This window comes from Chaetodon trifascialis, chromosome 12 (assembly GCF_039877785.1).
Source record: "Chaetodon trifascialis isolate fChaTrf1 chromosome 12, fChaTrf1.hap1, whole genome shotgun sequence".
NCBI lineage: Eukaryota > Metazoa > Chordata > Actinopteri > Chaetodontiformes > Chaetodontidae > Chaetodon > Chaetodon trifascialis.
In genome coordinates this window covers 6,186,974-6,211,004 of record NC_092067.1, presented here as the reverse complement: position 1 = coordinate 6,211,004, position 24,031 = coordinate 6,186,974, and the positions used below count along the sequence as shown (strand labels likewise).

At 41.8% G+C, this 24,031-nt stretch overlaps 1 protein-coding gene across 1 annotated transcript; it reads left to right on the top strand.

The window, feature by feature from the left end:
- The first annotated feature begins 365 nt into the window (after positions 1-365).
- rnf17 (ring finger protein 17) lies at positions 366-23,865 on the top strand. The gene is made up of 37 exons (XM_070975509.1): positions 366-432; positions 3,751-3,863; positions 5,032-5,129; positions 6,149-6,236; positions 7,661-7,750; positions 7,933-8,036; positions 8,140-8,308; positions 8,505-8,581; positions 8,944-9,018; positions 9,259-9,518; positions 9,629-9,715; positions 9,951-10,109; positions 10,572-10,743; positions 11,379-11,520; positions 11,926-12,113; positions 12,266-12,395; positions 12,642-12,804; positions 14,153-14,268; positions 14,712-14,829; positions 14,944-15,061; positions 15,489-15,749; positions 15,964-16,111; positions 16,214-16,326; positions 16,767-16,857; positions 17,121-17,242; positions 17,627-17,813; positions 18,429-18,540; positions 18,872-19,035; positions 19,168-19,287; positions 20,317-20,397; positions 20,626-20,748; positions 20,831-20,884; positions 21,370-21,480; positions 21,865-21,988; positions 22,261-22,396; positions 22,641-22,827; positions 23,770-23,865. Exons 1-37 carry the CDS (start codon positions 366-368, stop codon positions 23,863-23,865), a joined length of 4,764 nt encoding a protein of 1,587 aa, XP_070831610.1.
- Positions 23,866-24,031: the final 166 nt, after the last annotated feature.

Genomic DNA, 24,031 nt, shown 5'->3' with positions numbered 1-24,031 from the left:
TTGAATAGATTTTAAACTGGATCTTACACAACGCCATCAATTATATAAAAGTAGATGTAATTGCTAAATTTTCTACGTTTAGGTTTGGTCTCTGTTATCAGAAGGTTAGTTGCTATTGCAGCGCGCTAGCATTTCGGTAAAGCTAAGTTTACAAGACCATCTACAGGGCGAATATTTTTCTGATATAATTTCCCAAGTTATATAAAAACACAAAGGAAATGGCTAACCTGTTAATCAGGTAATTATTCTTAATGTCAAGAACTCCTTTTGCGCTCTGAACGCACCTACGTGGTCACGTGACAAAGTCGACGGCCTGCGCCTTCGTCGTTTGACACTAAGTTCAGTTTCATAAACGAGTTATAATGATGGACAGAGGCGACAACCCCAGCGCTGTGGTCTGCAAGTTGTGTGGAGAGGCATTCACTCTGCCTGGTAGGATATGTACATCCCTTTTTTTATACAGTTGAACCCACGGTTATACCGTGTTTTACGATAAATTACGTTATCTTTAGCTAAACGAGCACCGTTTGCTAGCTAGCAAGTGGCACCAGCTGAGGTTATGTTAGCTAATTTAACTGGCATGTGTGCTGGCTGGTCAAAGGGAGTCTTAAAGTTTGTCAAATTACCTGAACCCACCTCACTTAAGCGTTTTGAATTTAAGAATACAATCCGGTTATTTTTCTAAGGTCTGTAAATGTTCTTTCGTCTGCGACATGGTGGTCATGTCAATTAAACTTAAGCTAGGAAAACTGAAATTGTAGCACCAATCAAGAGTGGCTCAAAGTGTCAAGTGTCTCCCAAGTTGATTGGTAGATATGTGTTTTTATTTCTAAATTAACCACACAAAGATGTAGAGCAACAACAAATTGGATGTTTATGTTCAGATTCAAATGACTGACGAATGCTGGTCTCTCAAACGTTTCATAAACGGGGTTTTTCATGTTAGCCTGCCCCACTGCTGCTGTCCTGTCGTGTTTTTTTAAACTATCAGCGTTTGCAGGAGATGCAGATAGAAAAGCCCTGTTATTGAACTCTAACACTCAAGTTTTTCAGCCAGATGTAACCTGTAATCATTACTTTTGATAAAATTCATGAGTTCATGCTGAAGCTACTGTGATCGACGGGCGACTAGTCCAGGGTGTACCCCGCCTCTCGCCCGCTGACAGCTGGGATAGGCTCCAGCCCCCCGCAACCCCGAAAGGGATAGGCTGTATAGAAAATGGATGGATGGATGGATGGATGGATGGATGGATGGATGGATGGATGGATGCTGAAGCTATCCAGATACCCTATGTTAAGTTCCAAGTTACAATCAATCAATGTCAAATCAATGTGAATACATACACGTAGAACCAAGCCCAGTCAGCTAAAAATACCATGCAGTGAACAACCAGATGATTGCACTGACTCCTTTTTTCACACTCAAAATTACCAACAGATGTTGACGTTTGCTATTACTTTGCATTGTACTCCTCACACACAAAAACTCACACGTACACAGATGGAGGGGAGAGAGAGAGAAAGAGAAACAACAGACTGCAGCAGGTGGATCCGAGTGAAAAAACAGCAAGTATAGTAGGCAGTGAGACCAATGTGGTTACAACCAGGAGAGGCTCATGCACGTTTGACAGGCAGAGCACCCACAACTACTACATCAAATAAGATGTGCTAAAACAGCACATTAGTCTACCCAGACCACAACAGTTTGAGTCACAACAGTAGCCGAGGCCGCACAAAATGTGACAAAGTCAGCACAGTCTCCTGATCAACCCTATTATTAAAAACTCACCAAATGACATTTTAAAAAGAGCACAGTCGACAAAAGTGTTAACCCTGGAGCTAAAACTGTAGGTCTGGAACTGCTGTGTCTAGAACAGCTGGTGCTCTCTGACTCTGCAGGGCGATGCATAAATCCAACCATTCAAAATTTTAACTGGCACACTCTGAGAAAATGGTCACATATGGGAATATTATGGATGTAGTTTTGTTAACCAGTGAGTTAACATCTGTGGGGTCATTATCAAGGTCATTCATACCACTTGGGTTGTTGTGTCCTGGCTGCATAACGCCTCTCTGCCGGCGCTCTGTGTCGCTGCCTGTTGGACGAGTGCAGGCCTGAGCTCCTCACTCACAGACGGTGGACAGCAGTATGACTTAGAGCCCAAAGTATGATCCATTTATCAAACTCCTGGCAAACTTTACAGAGCTCATTATGCTGAAGTGCTGAAAGTGAATGGGTTTTTTTGATAGGCCTATATGATGTATGCCTATTAGTGCTGTCAATCGTTTAAAATATTTAATCGCGATTAATCTCATGAATGTCATAGTTAACTCGCAATTAATTGCAAATTAATAGCACATTTTTATCTATTCTAAATGTCCCATTAATTATCATTTTAATAATATGTTTTTTATTGAAAACAATGTGTAGTGTTATATTTCACACTAACATTCTCACTTTGAGCAGTCATTCACATTTGAAGCAAAATCTCACATAATATCATTAAACAGATGACAAAAAAAATAAATACTTGGTTACAAAAAAGCCCCTTCAACAGCCCTTTCTAATGGATCAAAACAGGGTGATACAAGATTAAGTTACAAAGTGCACATCATTGTAAACTAGGACTCAGCCTATAGTGCAGTTAAACCATGGCTTAAACTTTCCTTTCTTAAGTTTCCTTTGAACATACAAGCAGTCAGACTATAATGCTCTTCTATTTATTCACCAGAGGCTGATCAACGCAGCCTCTTATTTCTATCCAGAAAGAATGAACATTACTTGGCTATGGCTGCAGTAAGCTTGTTCTTAGTTGCAGTATCCATACGCCTTTGTCGAAAGCCATCCATTGTCATCTGGTTTTGACAAGGAGGTGGCGGCGAATTCGCATTAGCCGTGTGTTTGGCCATCAAGTGGTATTTCAGACTGGATGTGCTGAGGTGATAATTTAGTTCACACCGACCATACATACAGATAACTTTGGTCTTGTCAGTCGACCCATCTGGCAACTTTTGAAACTAAACTTTCCATTCAGAATCTTGTTCGCATCCATTCCCGCGTTTCGCGCTTGACATCCACACAAACCGGTAGCCTACTCTTTCACAGCTAGCGAGCAGGCAAGACCAAACACGTGTGTGGGGCGTGTCTATTGTTTTGTTTCCAGTTTACAATCGGATCCTGTAGTTTTTCTAACGTTACTAGCAGTGGCCACAGCCTATAAAAAACTACAAGTTCACTAGGTCACTAGCATCTCGCGATAAAAAAAAATGACGCTGTTAAAATTGATTTGCATTTACGCGTTAATAATGCAATATTTTTGACAGCATTAATGCCTATATAAGCTGATTTAATTGTTTAATTCTAAAATGAAATAGATGTCCTGAACAGAAACTTGGGTTTTACATACAATTGATAGTGTTTTATATCACAACTTTTTTTCATTACAGTATTACTTTCTGTAAATACTTGAAAGTGAAAACATAGTGTTACAATATAAAGAACAAATTGTTTCTATTTTTGTAAGCACACATATGAGTTAGTGGGGAAATGACAATGTGCAAAGCCAAGTGGTGTGAAAGCATGTGAGTGTTACACTGTTGTGATACTCAACATATTTTCCCAAGGTTTGCATGTCTGGAAATATAGGATCTTACATTCATCATTTACATTCATTGTTTACACTGACACTGCATTATTCCTGCTTGTCTTTATTGTGTGTTTCTTTTTGATTTCTCTTTTTTTTTTTTCAGAGAATGAAGTTGACGGAAACCTCCCTCGTGTGCTCTTATGTGGCCACATCTACTGCACATCTTGCCTGCTGTCCATTCACCGTAACAGTGTGATTAAATGTCCGGAGTGTGAGGTAAAATTTCCAGTGCTCTTTCTCTACTAACTAGAGACTGGTTCTGCCTGTTAAAAGGAAGTTTTTCCTCGTAGCATTCGTCACGTGCTTGCTCGTGAGGGAATTGTTGGGTCTCTGTAGATAAAGGGTATGGTCTGTACCAGCTCTATTTGGAAAGTGTCCTGAGACAACCTCTGCACTATATAAATAAAACTGAATTGAATTGGCTTGAATTCATAATTTGACAAAAATGTGTCACACAAAGCTATATATTGAATGCTGGCCTGTTGATAATTGTAGCCCAAGTATAAAATGTCTGTAACCATCTTGAAGTATTGCAATTGATACAGAACACCATCCAAGCCTTAACAGGAAATCAGACAAATATTTTCATTATTTGTCCATAGTGGTAAGTTGCAGGGACATAACATCTCTTGCTACAGTGAACAAGCCATCCATATATTACATTTCAAATGAGCAGCACAAATCTCCGGAATCTTGTATCATCATACAAATAACATTTATTTTAAAATCATATTGATCATGCAGTATAAATCAGCAAAGTGTTTTTGCTGTCTTATTTGTGATTTATACAAACAAACATAGGAAGTAGCAGTAACAACTAAAAACTAAAATCCAAAAATTTCATCTTGCAGGCTTGTGTGGGGTTTTGATTGATAACATTTGTTCATGTCATGTGGTTGAACTTGTCATAGATAAATACAGCAGATTAAGCATTCGGTTTGTGAGATGGATCTCTACCACCAACATACTGCAGGTTCTGACCTGTTCAGTTTGTAGCAAGTACTGTGGTGATTTCATTCATCACACAAACCGTTTTGTTTGTTGTTTGTAGCATGTGCAAATACATGCATGTGCATACATGTTGCACTGTATAACCCTGCTGTGGTCCTCTAAGGCTGCTTTAGCATTTCATAATGCTTTAGTGGCCTTCTGCATCTCACATCTGCAGACTCTGATTATCTTATAGCTCTGTATTTTGGCTGTGTCTTGTATAATCGGACTATTTATTAAATGCAAATCTTGTCCTTGCTCGTTGCCGTATTGGTTACCAGCCAGCTATTGGTTTAATCTCGTCTTGCCAGTCAAATTTGTCATTTGCATGAAGTTCAAGGCTGCAGATGTTCAAGTGGTAGTGATGTCATTGAAAAAAGCCCACTCTCTGCAGGTTGAGCTGACCATTCCTGAAGGTGGTGTGTATGAACTTCAGGAAGATAGCAGAATCATTGGCCTCATCTACACGGCTAAAATGAACAAGATGAAAAGGTAAAATGCAGTTCTGAAAATTAAACTGAACCACACTACTTGAAACATATAAATATCTGGGTGTTGTTCTAGACAACAAATTGACCTTTCAAATTGAACTCCTTTAATGTTTCCACTGAGATGATGATGCTCTTTTACAGGAGCTTCATTGAATCAGTTCTAACCTTCTGTATTATTGCTTGGTTTGGAAATCTTAATCTGTCTTGTAGAAATCGACTTCAATGTCTTGTGAAAAGTGCCAATAAAATTTCAGGGAGGAGTCAGAATACGCTTTTGGCCATTTACAACAGGCAGGTCCTTAGTAGGGATAATGCTGTACTGGCCTGTCAGGACCACCCACTTAAAGGGGAGTTTGAGCTGCTGCCCTCAGGTTGCCGTTTCAGGGCACCTGCTCGGAGGACCAAAAGACTTCATTCCTCTTTTGTTCCAAGTGCTATAGATATGCTCAATAGCAACTAGCACCTTGTTTGTAGTCCTGCACTATCATGGCACTTTTGCACATCTGCACTTAGGCACTCTTGCATATATATATATATATATATATATATATATATATATATATATATATATATATATATATATATATATATATATATATATATATATATATATATATATATATATATATATATACATACATATACATATATATATATACATATACATATATATATATATATTCTATATGATAGATATGAAATTTCCATTCCCTTGAACCAGTATGTTGTTTTTATCTCATGGTTGGTATTTCGTTGTTGTTGGGGGTGATGTGCCCCCCCCCCCCAGCCCCATCCCGTCTTCTTGTGTTGTTGTATGTTTTTCTGTGAACTCTTGCTGCAAAACAAATTTCCCAGAGGGGACAATAAAGAACTGAACTGAACTGAACTGAACTGAACTACTAACACGTGCAGTGGAAGGAATCTTTTCAAGAACTTTTATTACCTTCTTGTGTAATCAGATTGTATGGTGGATTTTTGAAAGAGAATGGGTCATTGCTTGACTGTTGTAATCTCTTGAAGCCTCCGATGGGACAGATCAAAGAATCACAGAAGGACCAAATTGCAAACATCCACAGACATGAATGCCAATACTGAGGATATGGAGCAGGTATGTTGGAGTTGCTGGTAGTTGTCATGTTCGTCGGGTTGGGCATTGAGAACTAGTACCAAAATTCCATACAAATGCAATTAACCCTAAACAAACAAAGAGAGGAAGCTTGTTTTGGCCAACTGTAAATGTGTTTTTAGCAATGGGGCATAGCTTAAGCTACACACTGGCAGGGGTGGAAGCAGCAAATTACTTTTACTGTCAGTACTGTTGACAAAGTTCTTTTTTGTGTCATAAAATCAATGATAATATCATTTTTGTTAGCATGTTAGGTTAGCATCATCGTACCTTGACAGAGTTAAAAATCGGTCACATCTAGCTTCACTAGTCACTGATTTAATACACCACTTGGTGATCAAAGTGAACCAATTCAAACACACTCACAATATTACATGACTACCAGGTGCTTGCTGGGTATGGCTAAATGCTAAAATGAACAAGTTAAACCTAGAGCCAATTGTGAAGGACTTTGTGGTGACTCACAACTGCTCTTGATTGTCAGGCTGTGCTCACCAAGTCTGTATCAGATCAAGGATATCCTTAGATTTCCTTGTTCCTTGTTTTTATCTGTTTTTTTTTCTGTTCTTTCCAATGTGTCAAATACTTTTTGTCTTCTAATAATTTGGTTTAGTTCAGTGGGTTTCCTCTCTCTGGGCTCAGAACCAGCTGGCTGAGGGGGCATGTCTCTAGATGGGTCTCTTTGTCGGTGAGGGTTTTACCATGGAGCATGTTAGGATCACTTTCTTTTCAGTGATTAGAAATTTTAAATCCTCTCTTTTTGATTTTGATGGTTAGCGGGAATCATCCTAATTCTGCTCTGCATGCATTATTCTGTTTTTTATGTTGGACTTGGAGAATAGATTTGCAGAGTTCTGCATGCATGAGTCGCAATTTTGGGTTTGTCCCATTTTGTAAACTCCTGGTTTGCAAGTGGAACCCCGAACTTGCAACCATTGAGGGAAGTAGGTCAAAATTTTGATCGGGATGTCCAGCTTGGTTTTCTTCTTGATGGAGTAAAGGAGGCCTTCTTTCCTTGTCTCTTAGGTCATTCACAGCTTTGTTAAATTTGACTGGTTAATTCATCAAAACAGTCTATGTGCTGCTCCTCCCTTGTTGTCATATGCTTTCAGCACTTGCAAAGAATAACATTGCAGATATTTTGGACATGTCATGCTGGGAAGCCACCCCTGGGGTAGATCTAGTGTCTTGGGTTCCTAGAGGAGCTAGAGGATGTATCTGGGGGAAAGGGTATGTGGGATACTCCCTAAAGAGATAAAGTGTAAGTGAAGTGTATCCCATGCTGGAGAATGTCCGTGTGGTGACATTCGTTATCTGACCTTAGTGTAAACTCAATTCACTGTAGTGCACAGTGACCATAATTGTTCAGATGAGAAAGTGTTAAATTCATGTTATATTTTATTCAGCCAGCTGACATCAACAAGATTGAGAAAATGGTGGATGAGGCGTTGGCCCAGGCTGCAGAAAATCTTGCCCGGCTGGAATTCATCCATGAGGTGAAAGCTGCACTAGATCCAGAAACGCTGCACGCTCCTTGTAGAACATAAGCGTAGACATTGTTTAATTCCTAGCAGGAAAAGACAGAATTTCTCCACATCAGAAAGGAAAAAAATTAATTCTGAAACTGATCTGTGCGTATGTTGCTGGAGTGTTCCATGTCTGTGTTTCATCTGTGCAGACTCTGACAGCTGGTCTGGCCAAACAGGTGAAGATCGAGAGAGCTCGGCTCGAGTGGGAGATCAAGCAAGCTGCAGACAAAGCTTTACATGCTATTCAAAAGTGGTATGAGCATAAACTCTCCAAATCTACTTAAATTGTAGATACTTATTGTAGAAAGTCTGAAAAGCAACATTTATCTTGATGCCTGTGATTTCTTTGTCAACAGGAAGGATGTGCAGTTGAATCAGCTGACGAAACTGGGGGCACAATTCTCCACCAGCCAAGCGGAGGTGTTTTGTGCCCAAGAAAGGATAAAAACCCTGAAGATTGCCATGCAGATGGCCAGAGAAGTCCGCCGCGTCCCCTTCCTGGAGCAGTACTGCACCCTGGATAAGGTATGAAATGCTCGGCTTCTAGACATCCCAGCAGATACTTCCTAATGGGCACACAATGCGTGATCAGATACTATAGAATGACCACTAAGTACATGCCCGTAAACTCTTGCTGCAGCTTGCTTAAAATACGGTGGCTGCTAAATCATGCTGCGTGTGTGTGTGTGCATGCGTGTGTGTGTGCGTGTGTGTGAGATAGGTTCTGAGGACGCTGCAGGCTCCTGTGGATAACAAGTCCTTCAATATGAAGTGTGTTACTATGGGCTCTGGGATGAGGTTTGTCAGTTTAAGCCAGTTGTTTGTTTCAGTTTTTTATGTTCTATTCATTCATTCGTCATTACAACAGTCTGTGTGCGCCACAAACAATAAATATACATAATAAATGATAAAGTACAATATACTGTATATAGCAGTTTTTTCAGCTACTGTAGCTGGTAACCAGATTGTGTTAAATGTCAAAATAATTGACAAAACAGAAGGCATTTGCCATATTTGTGTACTTGTCACTGTTTATTTCCCTCCTCTTGTGCTGTAGAACTGCATGAAGCATGGGATCCTGATGAATGTTAGCTTTGGCTTATACTTTGGATTTTGAATTTGAATTTGGGTGTGGTTATGGTTGTGTCTCTGTGTTCTAGCTGTGTTTTCCAGTCAGAAGGTCTGAACCAGAGTCTGTCATTGTCTCTGAAGATGGAAGTCAGCTACCCAAAGCTGTGAGTCCTTCAATATCTTTCAGCATGTCATTTGGATTGATTTGGGTCTGGGGATGAAAACTGCCAAAAGCCCCTACATCTTTTTTCAAGCCCAGGACTTAAGAACCTCAACCCAACTAATTTTGTTGAGAATATTGCATAAAGTGTTATGCGTCAACATTTTTAAATTGCATTCTTTTATGTGGCTGAACTTGTGGCATTTGTGTTTTGAAACAACATCCTCTGGCTTCTCCTTTTTAGCTTGTCTGAGTCTCCATCCAAAGGCCACCAGCCAGGCAACTCCACCAGAAAGTCCTCCTGGCAATGTGCAGCGGGAAGCAACAGCAACTCTACCCCACCCAGTCGTGACAAGCCCCCCACCCCACAAAAACAATACCAGGAGAGCGCTAGAGCTAACAGTTTGTCACCACAGAGCTCCTGTCCAAGCAACAGCTCGGCCTCAGACCCTGGAAGTCCAGATGTAATTATTGAAGAGCTTTTAGACGAAGAACAAGAGCATGGTGTGTGTGGCTTCATCACCTGTTTCTGTTTGGCTTTAATTTCACTTAAATAATGGCTGATCCAGTTAAATCCAGCCCAACCCATTTAAATGTATTGTGTTTTTCTCCAGCTCTCCCACCCACTGGCCCTGAGCTGGCTCATGACAAATGGAGAGTCCACAGGAGAAGGAGAAATCAGTTTGTCAATAAGAGAAATGGTAAGACAACTGTGTAATCATGTAGTTCGGTTGATATTATGTATCTATAACTGAAAACAACCCTCATAAGATAGCCCCGTGTTTTGTTTGTGCATAAAGACCTTTTGACGATAAGCATGTCCTTTCTTACGCTTGTGCACCTTCCCTGTCATCCTGCTTTTCGTCCTTGCTCTCCTTCTCTCCTCTTACCCCTACTACCACTTTTCCTCCCTCTCTCATTGCTCCTCTCTTCCAGTTGCCCAGTGGGTGATTGTAACCCACATTGTGAATCCAAGTCACTTCTACGTCCGCTATGTGGCTGAGAAGAGGGAAAACGAGACTCTCTCCAAGAAGATCAACCACATCTGTTACAGAGATAGTTGCCGCTTCACTTCCAGTGACATTGTGGAGACTGGTGTGTCACTGGAAGTGTGTGTGTGTGTGTGTGTGTGTGTGTGTGTGTGTGTGTGTGTGTGTGTGTGTGTGTGTGTCCATCCTCGAAATGATTGAGACATAAGGAGAAATTTAGTTTTCAGTGTTGATCTAAGCAGTGAAAGTTACTGTTAATGTTATTGTTAAAGGTCAAAAGCAAAGTTTTCACTAAATTAATGTTAAGCAAAATACAAAGTTTATTGTGGTTGCTTGGTTGATTAATTGAAATTGGCTAATTGGTGCTGGCTTTATGTTGTAAATTTATTTAATTATTGCAAAATGTATTTTATTCTCTGTGATAATAGATCAACAGATAACAGTATTTCTTTGTTTTCACTTTCATTGTGTCTGAGTTTCCCACAGAATAACATTGAGAATGCATCACACACCACTCCTCCTCTCCCCTGGCATGTGATTCAGCCTTTGCTTCTCTGCCCCCGTCCAGGCTCTGTGATCTTTGTTAAGTGGAAGGAGGGACTCTGGTGCAGGGCCAGTGTGGTTGAAATCTTGCAGAATGGATGCGTGGAGGCTGTGAAAGCCTGCCCAGTCGACCAGCTGGCCAGTATCCAAGTCTTCTTCCTTGACTATGGTCTCACCAAAAGCATCACCATACAGACGTAAGTACACACATGTACAGAAGGTGCACCCATCAGTGTTTCAGGTTGAAAAATGAAATGCGCTGCACAGGTAGGGACAGAAGCCATTTAAGCCACAGAAACAAATTAGCTTTCAGTCTGTCAACTCTCCAGCTCTGTATCCTTACTGCTCCATCACTACCTGCTTCTTAACAAAATCACAGGTTTTTAAGTGTCACTCTTGTTATTCTCGCAGTTCATCCAATTTCTTGTCTAATTTAGACCTGATGAAGAAGTAAAAAGCAACAGAATGTCTGCATAGAGAGTCCCGCGATTCTTTTGTTATCCACAGTTCTACATGTGCTGCAACAGGATTTTTGTACTGAATGAAAGATATATGTAAACATATAAACATATGTTATTAAAACATATCAGTAAAATATCTCAATATCTCAGTGTAGTTTCAGTTTAAAGACATTATTCCACAACCGTATTTTGCTTGGTCTGTTGTCAATGCCCATAGAAGTGTCCCGTAAATATATAGTACATGCAGCGTAAATGATAAATCAGCCCATTTTGAATGTCTTGATTGTGAAGCATTTTTCACCGTTATTCAGTGGCATGCTGCACAGCATTATTCTAGTACATCCTCCACTCTTCTCTGACACTTTGTCCAGTGAGGAGGGGACAGCTGAGTCTTCAATGAAGGCTGTGAACACCCACCTGAGGAAGGTGGGTGAAGCGGAGAATGTGGAGCTAGGTCACTTTGCTCCCCAGGCCATCAGGTGTTCACTCAAGGACCTGGTCCCCTATGACCCGGTAAGATTTAAATAGATACAGAATCTGTTTTTAGTTACATTTTCCTTTTCTGAAGAAGGACATGAAAGCTATAATATCAAATTTCACAACCTTTGAGAAAACAAATGAGCAGAACAGAAGTTAGGACTTGCCCAGCTTCAAGTTTACTGCTGTTATTTACCACTTTGTCTGCTGTTTGTGGGAAATACATTTTTCTTTCCTGTATTACTGTGCTACAGTACCTGAAAGTGATGTTGTAGACAAACAATCAGAAGAGAAAGACAGATGGTACAGAGTACCTTTTCTGTTTTATAAAATTTTGTTTCAAATTTTTGTATTTATTTGTTTGAATTTGTCAATTTATATTAGCTAACACAGCAGTAGAAAGAGGTGACTTGACTATATTTTGTGTGTGTGTCTGTGCAGACAAAGGGCTGGAGTGAAGAGGCACAGTTTGAATTCCACAGTGTGGTTGACTCTGCTGCAGTGGAGATGCGGCCTTTGGGTCAGGACAGAGACTTTTTGTTGGTGGACCTGAGGAAGGCCCCCATAGACCAGTCCAGTGATGTGGCCATCTCTGTCAGAGAGTACCTTGTTTTCATTGAAGTGGCCAGGTATGCATGTGCAAGTTACCACGAAAAAATGTGCTAATTAATTATCAAGAATGAAATCGAATGAAATTCAGTCAAAATTGAATTCAGACTTTGTAAATATCAAGAGCTAGTACTGATGTGGCCCAACTTTGGCTGTGCTCTTATCACAAAAGGTTTTATTCACCAGTGATGCTGGGCAGTAGACCCCAGCTGTACCACCCTCCCGTCTATCCCAAGACAAACACAGAGCTCAATGCTGTGGTGTCCCACATCAACAGCCCTTCTGACTTCTACATCCAGCTGGTACTAAATGTCCACCCCAAAAACACACACACTGCACTGTATATACAGTATTCTTAAATGAGGGTCAGATGACAGGGATATCATTTAGATTAACAAGAGATAAAAACTTGGTTATTTTTAAAGGTTACCATTTTAAGACAATCTCACCAAGACAATTTCATAAAAAATATAATTCAAAATTTCTCTTTCTTTTCTGTCTCTTTCTTCTTCATTTCCCCATCTTTTCACTTTGTCAACCCCGACCAGGTTGATAACGTGGAGTCCATGTCGCTCACCGCCAAGCTCCAGGATTGTTACAACGCAACATCAGCAGTTCAAAAAGATGACCTCAACGTCTACTGCCCTGTGATAGGACAGGCCTATGTTGCACGCTACGATGACAAGTTCTGGTACAGAGCTCAGGTCCTAGGTGAGGATATGTGTATGTGCATGGCACAGTTTGAGCAAATGAGGAGTGGGTACTGTATATCCAGTTCATGAAAGTTTTATTGTAATGCTCACTGGACACGGCTTTGTTTGCTGCAGTGACTGTGTACTCGCATGTATGTCACATGGAGTGTCTCTCTCCCTCTGTCTGTCTCTTTAATATGTATGAAAAACATGATAATGAAACAAAAGGCCTTCTGCTTCACATCATTTGTACAAATTTGGCCACTGGACTGTCTTTACTTGCCCCAAACAGCTGACTTACCTATGCATGAATCAAATTTAGGTGTAATGACACTAACTTTAAAAGCAGAGCCGTAGACTGTCTGAACATACAGTAATAAGCTGATCTTGGAATTTGCAGTTAATGGCACCTCAGAGCCCACATAAATGCTTCAGAGTTCAAGTAACAGACATGTCTAAATGGTAAATGGGCTGTTTTTGGACTTCTCAACATCAGCTGTATGGACTGCGTGAATCAGGCAAGGAAACCACTACTGAGGGAGATCAGCAAGAAGAGGAGAACTGCTTGGGCCAAGAAACAAAAGGAATGGACATTAGACCAGTGGACGTCTGTACTTTGGTCCGATGAGTCAAAATTTGACATTTTTGGTTCCAGTGGCTGTGTCTTTGTGAGACGCAGAGAAGGTGAATGGATGCTATCTGCATGTGTGGCTCCGCCGTGAGGCACGGAGGAGGTGTGATGGTGTGGGGATGCTTTGCTGGTCACATAGTTTTTGATTTTTACAAAATTCAAGGCACACTGAACCAGCTTGGTTACCACACCATTCTGCCATCCCATCTAGTTTGTGCTTCGTGGGACCATCATTTGTTTATCAACAGGAAATTGACCCAGAACGCACCTCCAGGTTGTTTGACTAAGGCAGAGGCTGACGTGTGCTTCATCAGATGATCTGGCCTCCACAATCAGCTGACTCAAACCCAAATGAGATTGTTTAGCAAGAGTTGTGCTAACCCTAACCCACAGTGGCAGAAAAGCAGCCAACAGGTGCTCAGCATATACAAGATCTCTTTCAAGCCTGTTGGCAAAGCTTTCCAGGCATCTCCATCCTGAAGCTGGTTGAGAAACATGCCAGTGGTGTGGGTAGCAGATCTTCTGTTACTGCATAAATCTACAGTTAATCTACAATGTAGAAAATAATAAAAACAAAAGAAAAAGTAAAACTTAACTAAAAGGTCTGTCCAAACTTTTGACTGGTGCTATATGTTCAACTGGTTTGTTACTGAGACTGTGACAGGGTGTTGTGGATGATTGCCACTGCTGCCCTGATGTAGCGTGTGTGTCTGTGTTTGTGTGCTTGTGTGTGTAGGTCATCCAGGGGGCAGGAAAGTGGAGGTATGTTATGTAGACTTTGGCAATAAGAGCGTCTTGCCGGTTAGTGACTTGAGGAAGATCAAGGATGAATTCTTCGCCCCTCCTTCCATGGTGAGGACACAGCTTTGATTGATCAACTGATATTTGTTTTTTCCTTTTAGTAAAAAGAAAACATAATCTACACTTGCTGTAAATTGGCAGAAATTGACCATCCTGTCCTCAAGGAAAAAATGTATTTTTCTGCCTTTGTTTGTTTTTTTCTTGATTAAATGGCTAGCTGCTCTACATGTTGCTATTCAATACCACCAAATTCAGTGGCATTGAAATCGAACGAGGTTAGTTCCTGTACTACTTTGTCAGGACATTTTTAGCTCTAATTTTACAATCCCGGTCTCATTTAAAAAAAAAAAAAGCCCCCTAAAATCTTGTATACATGATATCAAACTAAAATGTTGACATTTCCATTTGCAAATCATATGCATAATAGGTACATTTTTACACCATACAAAGAGTGCTGGGTTAAGTCAACAGGGAGAGTGTGCTCTTCTGTCAAGGCAATCCACTGCTGTTTGTCGGAAGTGATCCCTGTGGATGGAGAGACCTGGACTGATGCCTGCACCAACAGATTCATCAGCCTGGCTCAACAGAAACTGGTCACTATTGTGGCTACAGGTACTGTGCATGGTTAGGTTTTTTTTCCTTTAAAAACAGGAGAGTGGAGCCCCCACTTGTCAGCAATGTCCATTTTGTGTTTTGTCACCATTTTTATTCCTTGTGTCCATCCAGGAACCACCTGCAAGACTGAGCCTCTGCCTGTCAGACTGTTTGCGAGCAGCCTGAACAGGCCGCTAGCCAACATAGCTGAGCTGCTGGTCAAGGAGGAGCTGGCCTGCTTCAAAGGGGGGTGAGACTGGTCTGGAGTGTCCTCTGTAACGAAGTCAAATAACACAAGTCATATAATCTAAGACTTGAAAATGTATTTTTCCACACCACTGAAGACATAGTTGTTGAACTTGGATGTTGTATATGCACCAATGTTGTTGCAGTCTGATCTGAAGAGTCTTGGGCCAATATTGTACTTGGTGCAGTCACAGCTTAGTAGTTATTGAAGAGAGGAAAGAAATGACTATTTGAATGGAAACATAATCTGTCATCTCTACTTCTCTTTCAGTTTCTGCTCAGGTCATTTTCACATCGTATGCTTCTTTATTTTTATTTTTATTTATTGTCATCTTTATTCTTTCAATTTTTTTCTTACATTACATCCTTTGTACCTGTTGTTCTTCTCTCACTGCCCTCCTCCTCTTCCAATTCCCCCTCCCTTCCTGCAGACTGGAGGTGGAGGTTGCCACTCACCCTGTCGATGAGTCTGCCTTATGGGATCCTCCACTTGAGCTTGGTGTGGCCACGAAGAGTGCCGTTGATGCCCCGGACCAAAGTACCACCAGAGAGCAGAAGAAGAAGCTGCTGGAGTTTCAGCCTCTGCTCAACCTCCCAGCCCAACTCAAAGACCTGAAAGTCAGAGTCAGCCATGTCAACTCACCGAGCAGCTTCTATGTCCAGTTCACCGAATTCGACTCTCAGCTCGAAAGGTCAGCAGCAAAACCATGATTTAAAAATGCTTTAGGTAAACTAAATATTGGTGCAGGAATATCCTGTTCTGAAGAATACCTAGTGGTTACTGGGAACCATTCCTACCACAGTTTTACTGTTTTTACCAGCATTAAAGCCACCAAGAAAAGGTGCTGCTCATCATATGATGTTGCCAACACATAGTGAGCTATGATTATAACGTCTGTTTTTCAGGATGTGTGAGGAGGTGAAGAAGGAGTGTGAACTTCTGGAGCCCCAAGATGTGCTGTGGAAGGCAGGCATGTACTGTGCTGCTCACTTCAATGGGGTTTGGGAGAGAGGACAGATCTGCTCTGACGTCACATCCAGCAACATCACAGAGGTATAAAAACTGTTGTTCCCAAACAGCAGCCTGGAAGCAGCGGTCGTCTTCTATCATCAATCACAGTGCCTGTGTCCCTGTGTCTCTGCTGCCTGCTACCAGGTGATGCTCTGCGACCATGGCAGCAAGGTGAAGCTGCACGTCAGCAACCTGCGGCCGCTGCCGACCTCCTTGGCAGGCTCTCTGGCAGTGGAGTGCAGTCTTAGTGACATCAGGTCACACAAACACAAACACACACACACACAGACACAGTATTTACTTGTGCACTGAGACACATGTAGTATTTATATAAAAAGAATTGATCTAAGCTTTATTTCACAGTGCATTTTGAACATTTGAGAGTCATGATGTACTGTATGTCACAATGTCTAACTATCCCTGTCATTTCTAAGGAATGTGAGTACATGTTGCTGGTGTGTAGTACTAAATGTTTATTGTGTGGAACTAAAGTTTTGAATGTGTTAACATACTTCAGTGACTGTGGAGAGTTTCAGGTTGTGTGAACGTGCTTGCATTCTCATGAGAGCTGCTGTACAATTTTCGGATTTTGTTTTGGGTGTAATGTGTGTTCTCTGCTTTCCACCTCTTTCTTACTCTTTCATGGTTCACTTTTTCTCACCTTGACCTCTTCATCACTCTCCATTCTCTCTTGTAGGCCAGCAGGAGGCCGATCCACCTGGACAGCTACAGCCTGCGAATTAATCTCCCACTACCTGACTGGAGCCAAGGCTTACATAACCATCAAGGTCTTTCTCTCCTGTCCTCGCCTTATGCCCCATTTCTTTTTCCCATTCCTTTAGCTCAAATGTGCTGCTTAGGTTTATACAGATGAATCATTTCTTTAAGTCAGTGACTTCACAGGTGCTCCACTGTGTGTTTAATTATTTAGTGGTTAATTAACTTAGTTAGTTCACTTATTTTAGTCTTTTCTCCCGACTGTGCACCTCTTTTCTTTGTTGCTGTAATGACCTTCTTTCAGCATGTGTCTCCCTCCTCTCCTGGTGTCTAGGAGTTGACAGATGAGCGTCCATTACCCGTCACACTGTTCTACTGCAATGATATAGGACAGTTTGTCAACATAACAGAATTTCTGGCCGTTGAGGGCCTCGCACTCAGGGAGAAAAATCAAAGGTCTGTGTGTGCATGTGTGCTCCATGCATGAAAGTGTGTGTGAGAGGGAGAGAGATTATTATGATTTACAAGTTTTGAGTATTGCATGCAGCCTTTCTTGTTTTCTCTACATAACACATTCTGACTGTCTCTCTTTCTGATGTATCTTTTTTATTTACTATTATTCTAACTTTCAGTTGGACTGTTTGTGCTAAGTGCTTCTGCAATAGCAAGGGACTGATTTTTATGATTTTTCAGAACCATGTTATTGCATCTTTAACGGCCAGTGTGTGTGTGTGTGTGTGTGTGTGTGTGTGTGTGTGTGTGTGTGTGTGTGTGTGTGTGTGTGTGTGTGTGTGTGTGTGTGCGCGCGTGCGTGCGCACGCACATGTGTGTGTCTTGCAGAGATGTTGTCGTTCCAATACCCCAAGAAACTGAAGCACAATCTCCAGTGAGCAAGAAACAAACTAATGGCGACAAAAAAAACACTTACCCAGCTCCTCGTCTTGTTCCTGTCCCTCCCCTGTCCTCCATCGCCTCCACTCAAACCCGTCCAACTCCAGCCCCACGCACCATTATGTCTGCTGAAAAGGTGAGAATACACACGAACACTCTTTGCACAAGAAACCATTTTTTTTCCAGCAGTCTAAATGCAACAACACAAAAACTAATCACTAAAGCGAACTTGGTGACGATGTATGGCAGTTTCAGCATTTAGCTAAGTTCAGAACAATATTCACATGTGCAACAGCTAAAAGAAGCTTGTATCACAGTTACTGTAATAAGTTGTTAACCATCCAGACCTCTCAGACCATCAGGGACTGATCTGTTTACTGTCCCAAAAGGCAAAACTAAACATGGAGAAGCAGCAATCTGTCATTATGCACCACATATCAGGAAACCTTGAAGTCTGCTCCAGCTGTCAATTCTTTTTAATAAAGGCTTAAGCCTTTTCTGCTTGCTTTCTGCTGCATTTTATTAATTGAATGCAATTAACTGTTCCTGAAAAGTACCAAAGAATTCCATTTGCACTGCCTTTTCTTGTAAAAGATGAGCATTTTAGGGACATCGTGTAGCGAATAGAAAGTAAAATATTAAAAATTGTGTGTAGATAAGTAAAAAAAAATATTATCCATAGTTCTGGTTGTATTCTGTGTGTGTGTGTGTGTGTGTGTGTGTGTTTGTGTGTGCTCATGCCTCTATACAGGTGAAGACTCCTTTGTACCACCCCCCAAAGCTTCCATGCCCCGGTCACATCCAGATGAGTGTTACTGCCGTTGGAGAGGACGGTGTCATTTACGCCAGAACACAGGATGCAGGTGCACATAAGAGCACACTGAGTTAAAGCTGACGTTAACTTGTTTCTTATAACACTACAAACTTGTTTGTTCTGACCTTTAAGCTTATCATAGAAATCACAAATTTGACTGAAAACATAATCTGTCCATCATACAGTGGTGTAAAACATGTGGTGTGGTGAAGGGACTGCTCTGTGTGTGAAACAAAAGCAACCACTGCAGGTTTAGGTGTACAGTATGTTATAGAAAATTTTACTTTGCCATGACAGAAGCTACCATCCTGCAGTAAGTTTGTGTGTGTGTGTGTGTGTGTGTGTGTGTGTGTGTGTGTGTGTGTGTGTGTGTGTGTCAGACTGTCAGCTGGAGAATCTCAGGGAGAATATTGAGCAGAGCATGAAGACATTGCCTAGACAGAAGTCTTACACCTGGAAGTCAGTCCTGGGCTGTGCTATCATTGGACCTGATATGCTGTGGCATCGAGGACAGCTGCTGGAGGTGCTGGGAGGACACGTTAAGGTCAGGAGGACACACACAAAAAAAAATCCTTCCCTTTGTAATTTTATATGTGTTACCTAACACAGCACTTACATAATTTTTGTTGTTGTTGTTGGTCTTTTTTTGGTAATGTGTATGTTTGTGTGTTGTCAGGTACAATATGTAGACTATGGCCTGGTGGAGATCATCCCAGTGGTCCATGTGTACCCCATTCTGCTGTGTCCTGATGTTCCACAGCTCTGTGTGCCCTGCCAGCTGCGTGGCATCAACCCTGTAAGAGTCTGTGTGTGTGTCACCTTCTGGCTCTTCAGAGATATGGAGCATATAGTCTTTAAATGTAGATCTTACAGATTGATTTAGAACTGATCATGTTTTTTTGTTTCAGTGGACCACTGTAGGATTTGTGATTTAATTTCTATCTTTGAATTCACACTTATTTAAAAGGTCAGAGTTAAGAAGAGTCAGCAAAAATGTCTGTTCAATTACAAGAGATATCTCAACCATTCCAGTGGTTCTGCACAATCAGTCCAGTAAATCTATTCTGCTTACAATTTACTGTAACATTTCTGTGTGACGCTGTCACTTTGAAGAGTTTTTCTGACCTTCCAGGCCTCATGAGTTACTGTGCTATCAGTGTGCCATCAAAATCAACTTGCATCAACACTTGAAAGTCGCTCAACATGGCTGATGCATCACAATATAACACACCTCGTGCCTCTGAGGTTTTCTTTAATGCTAGTTCATTTTAGAGTTTTAATAGTGTAAAAATCCCAGATAAAGCTTCACCTTTCAGCTGCCACATAACATTGCATTCATAAGCTATGATGTTTGGAAACTCAGACGTAAAAGACTTCAGAATTTTGGCAGTTAGGTGTATTGAATGGTCCACAAAAATGATGTAGCTGACTTCACATGGGAAGACAGTTTTAGCAACACAACAGCACCTCTGTGCTGAAGATGTGCGCAATCATTAGATGAAGACCTGCATACTAGTTAGCAGACAAAAAGTAGTGAAGTGAATATGATGATGAAGAGCTCCGAAGACAGTTACACTCTCTATAGAACGACTGCTGTACAGCATCGGTTTGAGCCAGGCAGGAAGTTAGACACAGAAACAGGATAGAGAATCTGGTAAATTTGCCGTGTGGCGTCTCCTGGTAGCAGAAGGTGTAAAAAGTTATTTGGCTTAAACATGCAAAACCACTGGCACACCACTTGAAGTTTAAAGGTTGAAGTGTGTCTTTCTGAGACCTGTACGTGTCTGGTATTAAGCTACAGTATTCATCTCATCTGTGCACTCAGGTTGGTGGTCGGTGGCAGTCGGATGCGGTGTCCTTGCTGAGAGAGCTGTTGCTGAAGCGTTCTGTGGATGTAGAAGTCATGGTAGAATCACACTTACATGCATGCGTTGTTGTTGTTTTCCACATTAACTGCTGTAAATCTGGGCACGTTGGCTACTGTCCATGGTCGACTACTGGACACAGTGATGAATAGTGGTTTTAGTGGTCCACTACTCAAGTGAAGTAACTGGTGATCCATAGAGTGTGTGTGTGTGTGTGTGTGTGTGTGTGTGTGTGTGTGTGTGTGTGTGTGTGTGTGTGTGTGTGGTAGGAGCTACCAACTGACCCAAGGCGACCCCTCACAGTTGAGGTCTTCCTGGATGGACAGAGTCTCAGCAGGATCCTGTGTCACCATGAACACGCCTCCATGGACAGGACTGTCTCAGCACAGAAGGTCTGAGTGTGTGTTTGTGTGTGTTTTCCCAAGATAAAAGAGTTCTGCTATAATTTACTCAGCAACATCTGTTTCTTTGCAGGGACTCTCAGTGATGTCTCCTGACGTCCTGGATGATTGGGACATGGACACTGAGGTATTGTAGCAGGAATGAAGAGTGGAGAATTGATTTTGAAACCAGCCACAACTCACTTCAACTTATTTGAACCATATTTACAGCAGTGATTAAAAATGTATAGATGCAGACCATCCCATATAATTGTTTACCCAAAATACATGACTGAGTTGGTTATGAACAGTTGTTCATTCAGAGGACGTAACAGAAACCATCAGAGTCTGACTGCTGTCATCGACCTCCACATACACAGAAAACGCCATAAGCAACCTTCTCCAGGAAACAGGCTTTCTGCCCAGCCAGTCAAAGAGAACTGAAGTGGTCAAGTAGTTGGTGAGGGAGGTCGAACATGTAGCACGTTCTGAAGATCAAACTAGAGCCAAAAGAAGACTTGGATCTTTTTTTTTTTTTTTTTGCTGGAGTACAGCAGAACATTTCAGGTTGAGAGTCTTGGCATTGCACGGTGAGTGAACTTAAGACTGATGCTGCTGCTGCTGTATCTTCAGGGTCTGAGGGGCCCAGAGGAACCGATGCTGGGACCCTTTGTCCTCCCAAACCTGCCACAGAAAGGAGAGCACTTTCAAGTCAGGGTCAAGCACCTGTTGACACCCAATGAGGTAGCTCCTGACAACAGGGACAATATTATGTATAAAACATTGTGATGATGACGCATTAGTTTGAGTAAACTGGACTGTTGAAGTGATTTGATGGGGTCTGTGATCCTTGAGTCTGTTTAGTACTGAAGCTTGAATGATAAGGTCCAGGCATCTTGTTTTAAACTACAGCTGTAGTTACTTTTCAGCCTGTCAGGATAATTAACAGACAGTTTTGCAAACACTGAGATCATCTCAACAAATTACACACTGCTCTAAATATTTACATTATTCATAGTGATGTTTTCTATAGTCGGTCATTAACTCTGACTAAATGAAACTGAACTGATGTTTGAACTGATAAATGCTTTTGCTGCAAAGAGATCAGTCTTCATGTCTGTCCTGCAGCTGTTCCTGTGGCCTTTGGAGGGAACAGCTTATGTAGAGGTGGATGGAGAGACTCTGGATGAGGCTCTGAGAAGAGTCAATGCAAACATTGACAGTCTGCCACAACTCACCAGCTTCCCTCAAGGTAATGTTTGACTGTGTTCACTGCCAGAGGCTTTAAAGATATCAGGGTGAGCTGGTCTTCAGAAAGTAACACACTTATTGGAAATGTATGTACAAACTTAGTTGTATGTTCCAGTGGCAGCTGGATCTCACTTGGATCAAAACATTTCTAGTATGAAATAAAGCTGTGGACTGTTCAGCAGACCCTCTTTCCTCTGCAGCCATCCTAACACTAGGTCCTGTGCTAACATGCATGTGTATCTCAGAAATCACTGTCATGCTTGTGTTTTGCAGGCGGTCCGTGTCTGGCAGAGTACAGTGACGGGAATTACTACCGGTCCAAGCTGATCAAGTTTACCAGCCTGGAGCCTGTCACGATCCTGGTCCAACACGTCGACTTTGGCTCTGACGACACTCTGCCTACCAGCAAGTACGAACGACACACACTGCAGGAGTGCAGCTTTGTTCAAATTAGACTTAACCAACCCAACCAAGGCCCCAAGCATGAGGCGGTCAGAGGGAGGGGAGGCCTGAGCGCCGCACATTGATAGCTTTGTTTTCAGCAAAGAACAGCTGCCACCTTTCTGGCCATCACCAGTTAGCACCCCCCAGCTTAGTGTCATGTGTTACTGTGCTGATTTGTTGTGCTTACCTTCACTGTCACTTCCTGTTAGGATACGTCAGATGCCAGCCAAGCTTCTGGGGTTTCCACTTCAGGCTCTCAAGGTCAAAGTAGCCGGCTTCAAGGCTCCAAGCGTCAACAGGCAGAAAGACATGCTGCCCTACAGCCCCAGGTGGAGCGTGAAGGCTGCGATGGACATGATCGACCTGTTACACAGCGACATCACAGCCTCTGTTGTGGTAAGAACTGCACAACAGGACTGTTTTTAAAAAGAAGAAACAAAAAGAAAAAGCCATCATTGTGTTTCACTGATTTTCGTTTGGATTGGACCTGGTGGGATAGTTGTTTAGGCACCCTGTGGAGTAAACAAACAAAAGTTAGATTTACATGCACCCAAAAATGCATCTTGTGTATCTTTAAGGTCCAGCAAACGTCATAAATGTATTTCTTTCCAGTGAAATTATTACAAAGCATTTGGGTGAAGTTTAAAGCCTGCGTTGTTTCTATCCATGCACTAGCTTGCAGTCTTCTTCTTCACTGCCTTTGCTGGCACATTGCTGCATTTCTTGGCACATCATCACCATCTGTTGATCTGTAGAAAGTACAGATGCAGCTCTCAGTTGCAAAACCTTGGATGGACTCCCTCACTGACCTCTCATATTTACAGAAAAAGCTCTAAACTGTTCAGACTTTCTCACATCTTGTCTCATTTATATCTTGGAACTAGAGTACACAATCCAGTAACCGCCAGTCCTCAGATATGCCACACTAATCTTGGCAGAACTAGTTTGAGCTCATGTACTCCAGAGGAATAAACTGACCTCAGGACAGATCTCTTTGTTCCACTTGGAGATTTTGAAGCTTTATTTTTATAATGCCTGTAGTTCATTGAATTTGTTTCATGGCTGCGGTTGTCTGCCATTATTTATGTTGTTTTTCCATGCCGGTTGCATGGTTGTCTGACTGTGACTGTCTTGTGTTCTGAAGGTGTCTCTTGAAAAAGAGATCTCGATCTTCCCAAAGCCTCCTGATAAACAGGAGTTAAAAGAAGGCTCAACTTAAAAAAAAACCTCAACTTTAGTCTGAATTTTGGAGAGCCCGTTTGGTCTCACAGATGTTTGACAGAGCATGATACGTGACTTCTTGTCTTTCACTGCTCTTCTTCTTCTTCGTCTGTTCAGGCCCATGAACCGGAGCTCACAGTGCTGCTGTACAACGAGGAGGGCATGTTGGTCCACCTGCCTCTGGTGAGCCAAGGACTGGCTGAGCTCGAGTGAAGCAGACACCGACAGCCTCCTCGACCCGAAGGTGCAGTTCATGGAGGGTTTCAGCTTTATTTCTAATAACATAACAACAGTGCTTTTTAAAATGTGGCTCTCTCCGAACTTCAGTTATTTGACTGATTTGTGAAGGTCAGGTTTAAATGTCACATATTACTTTGTC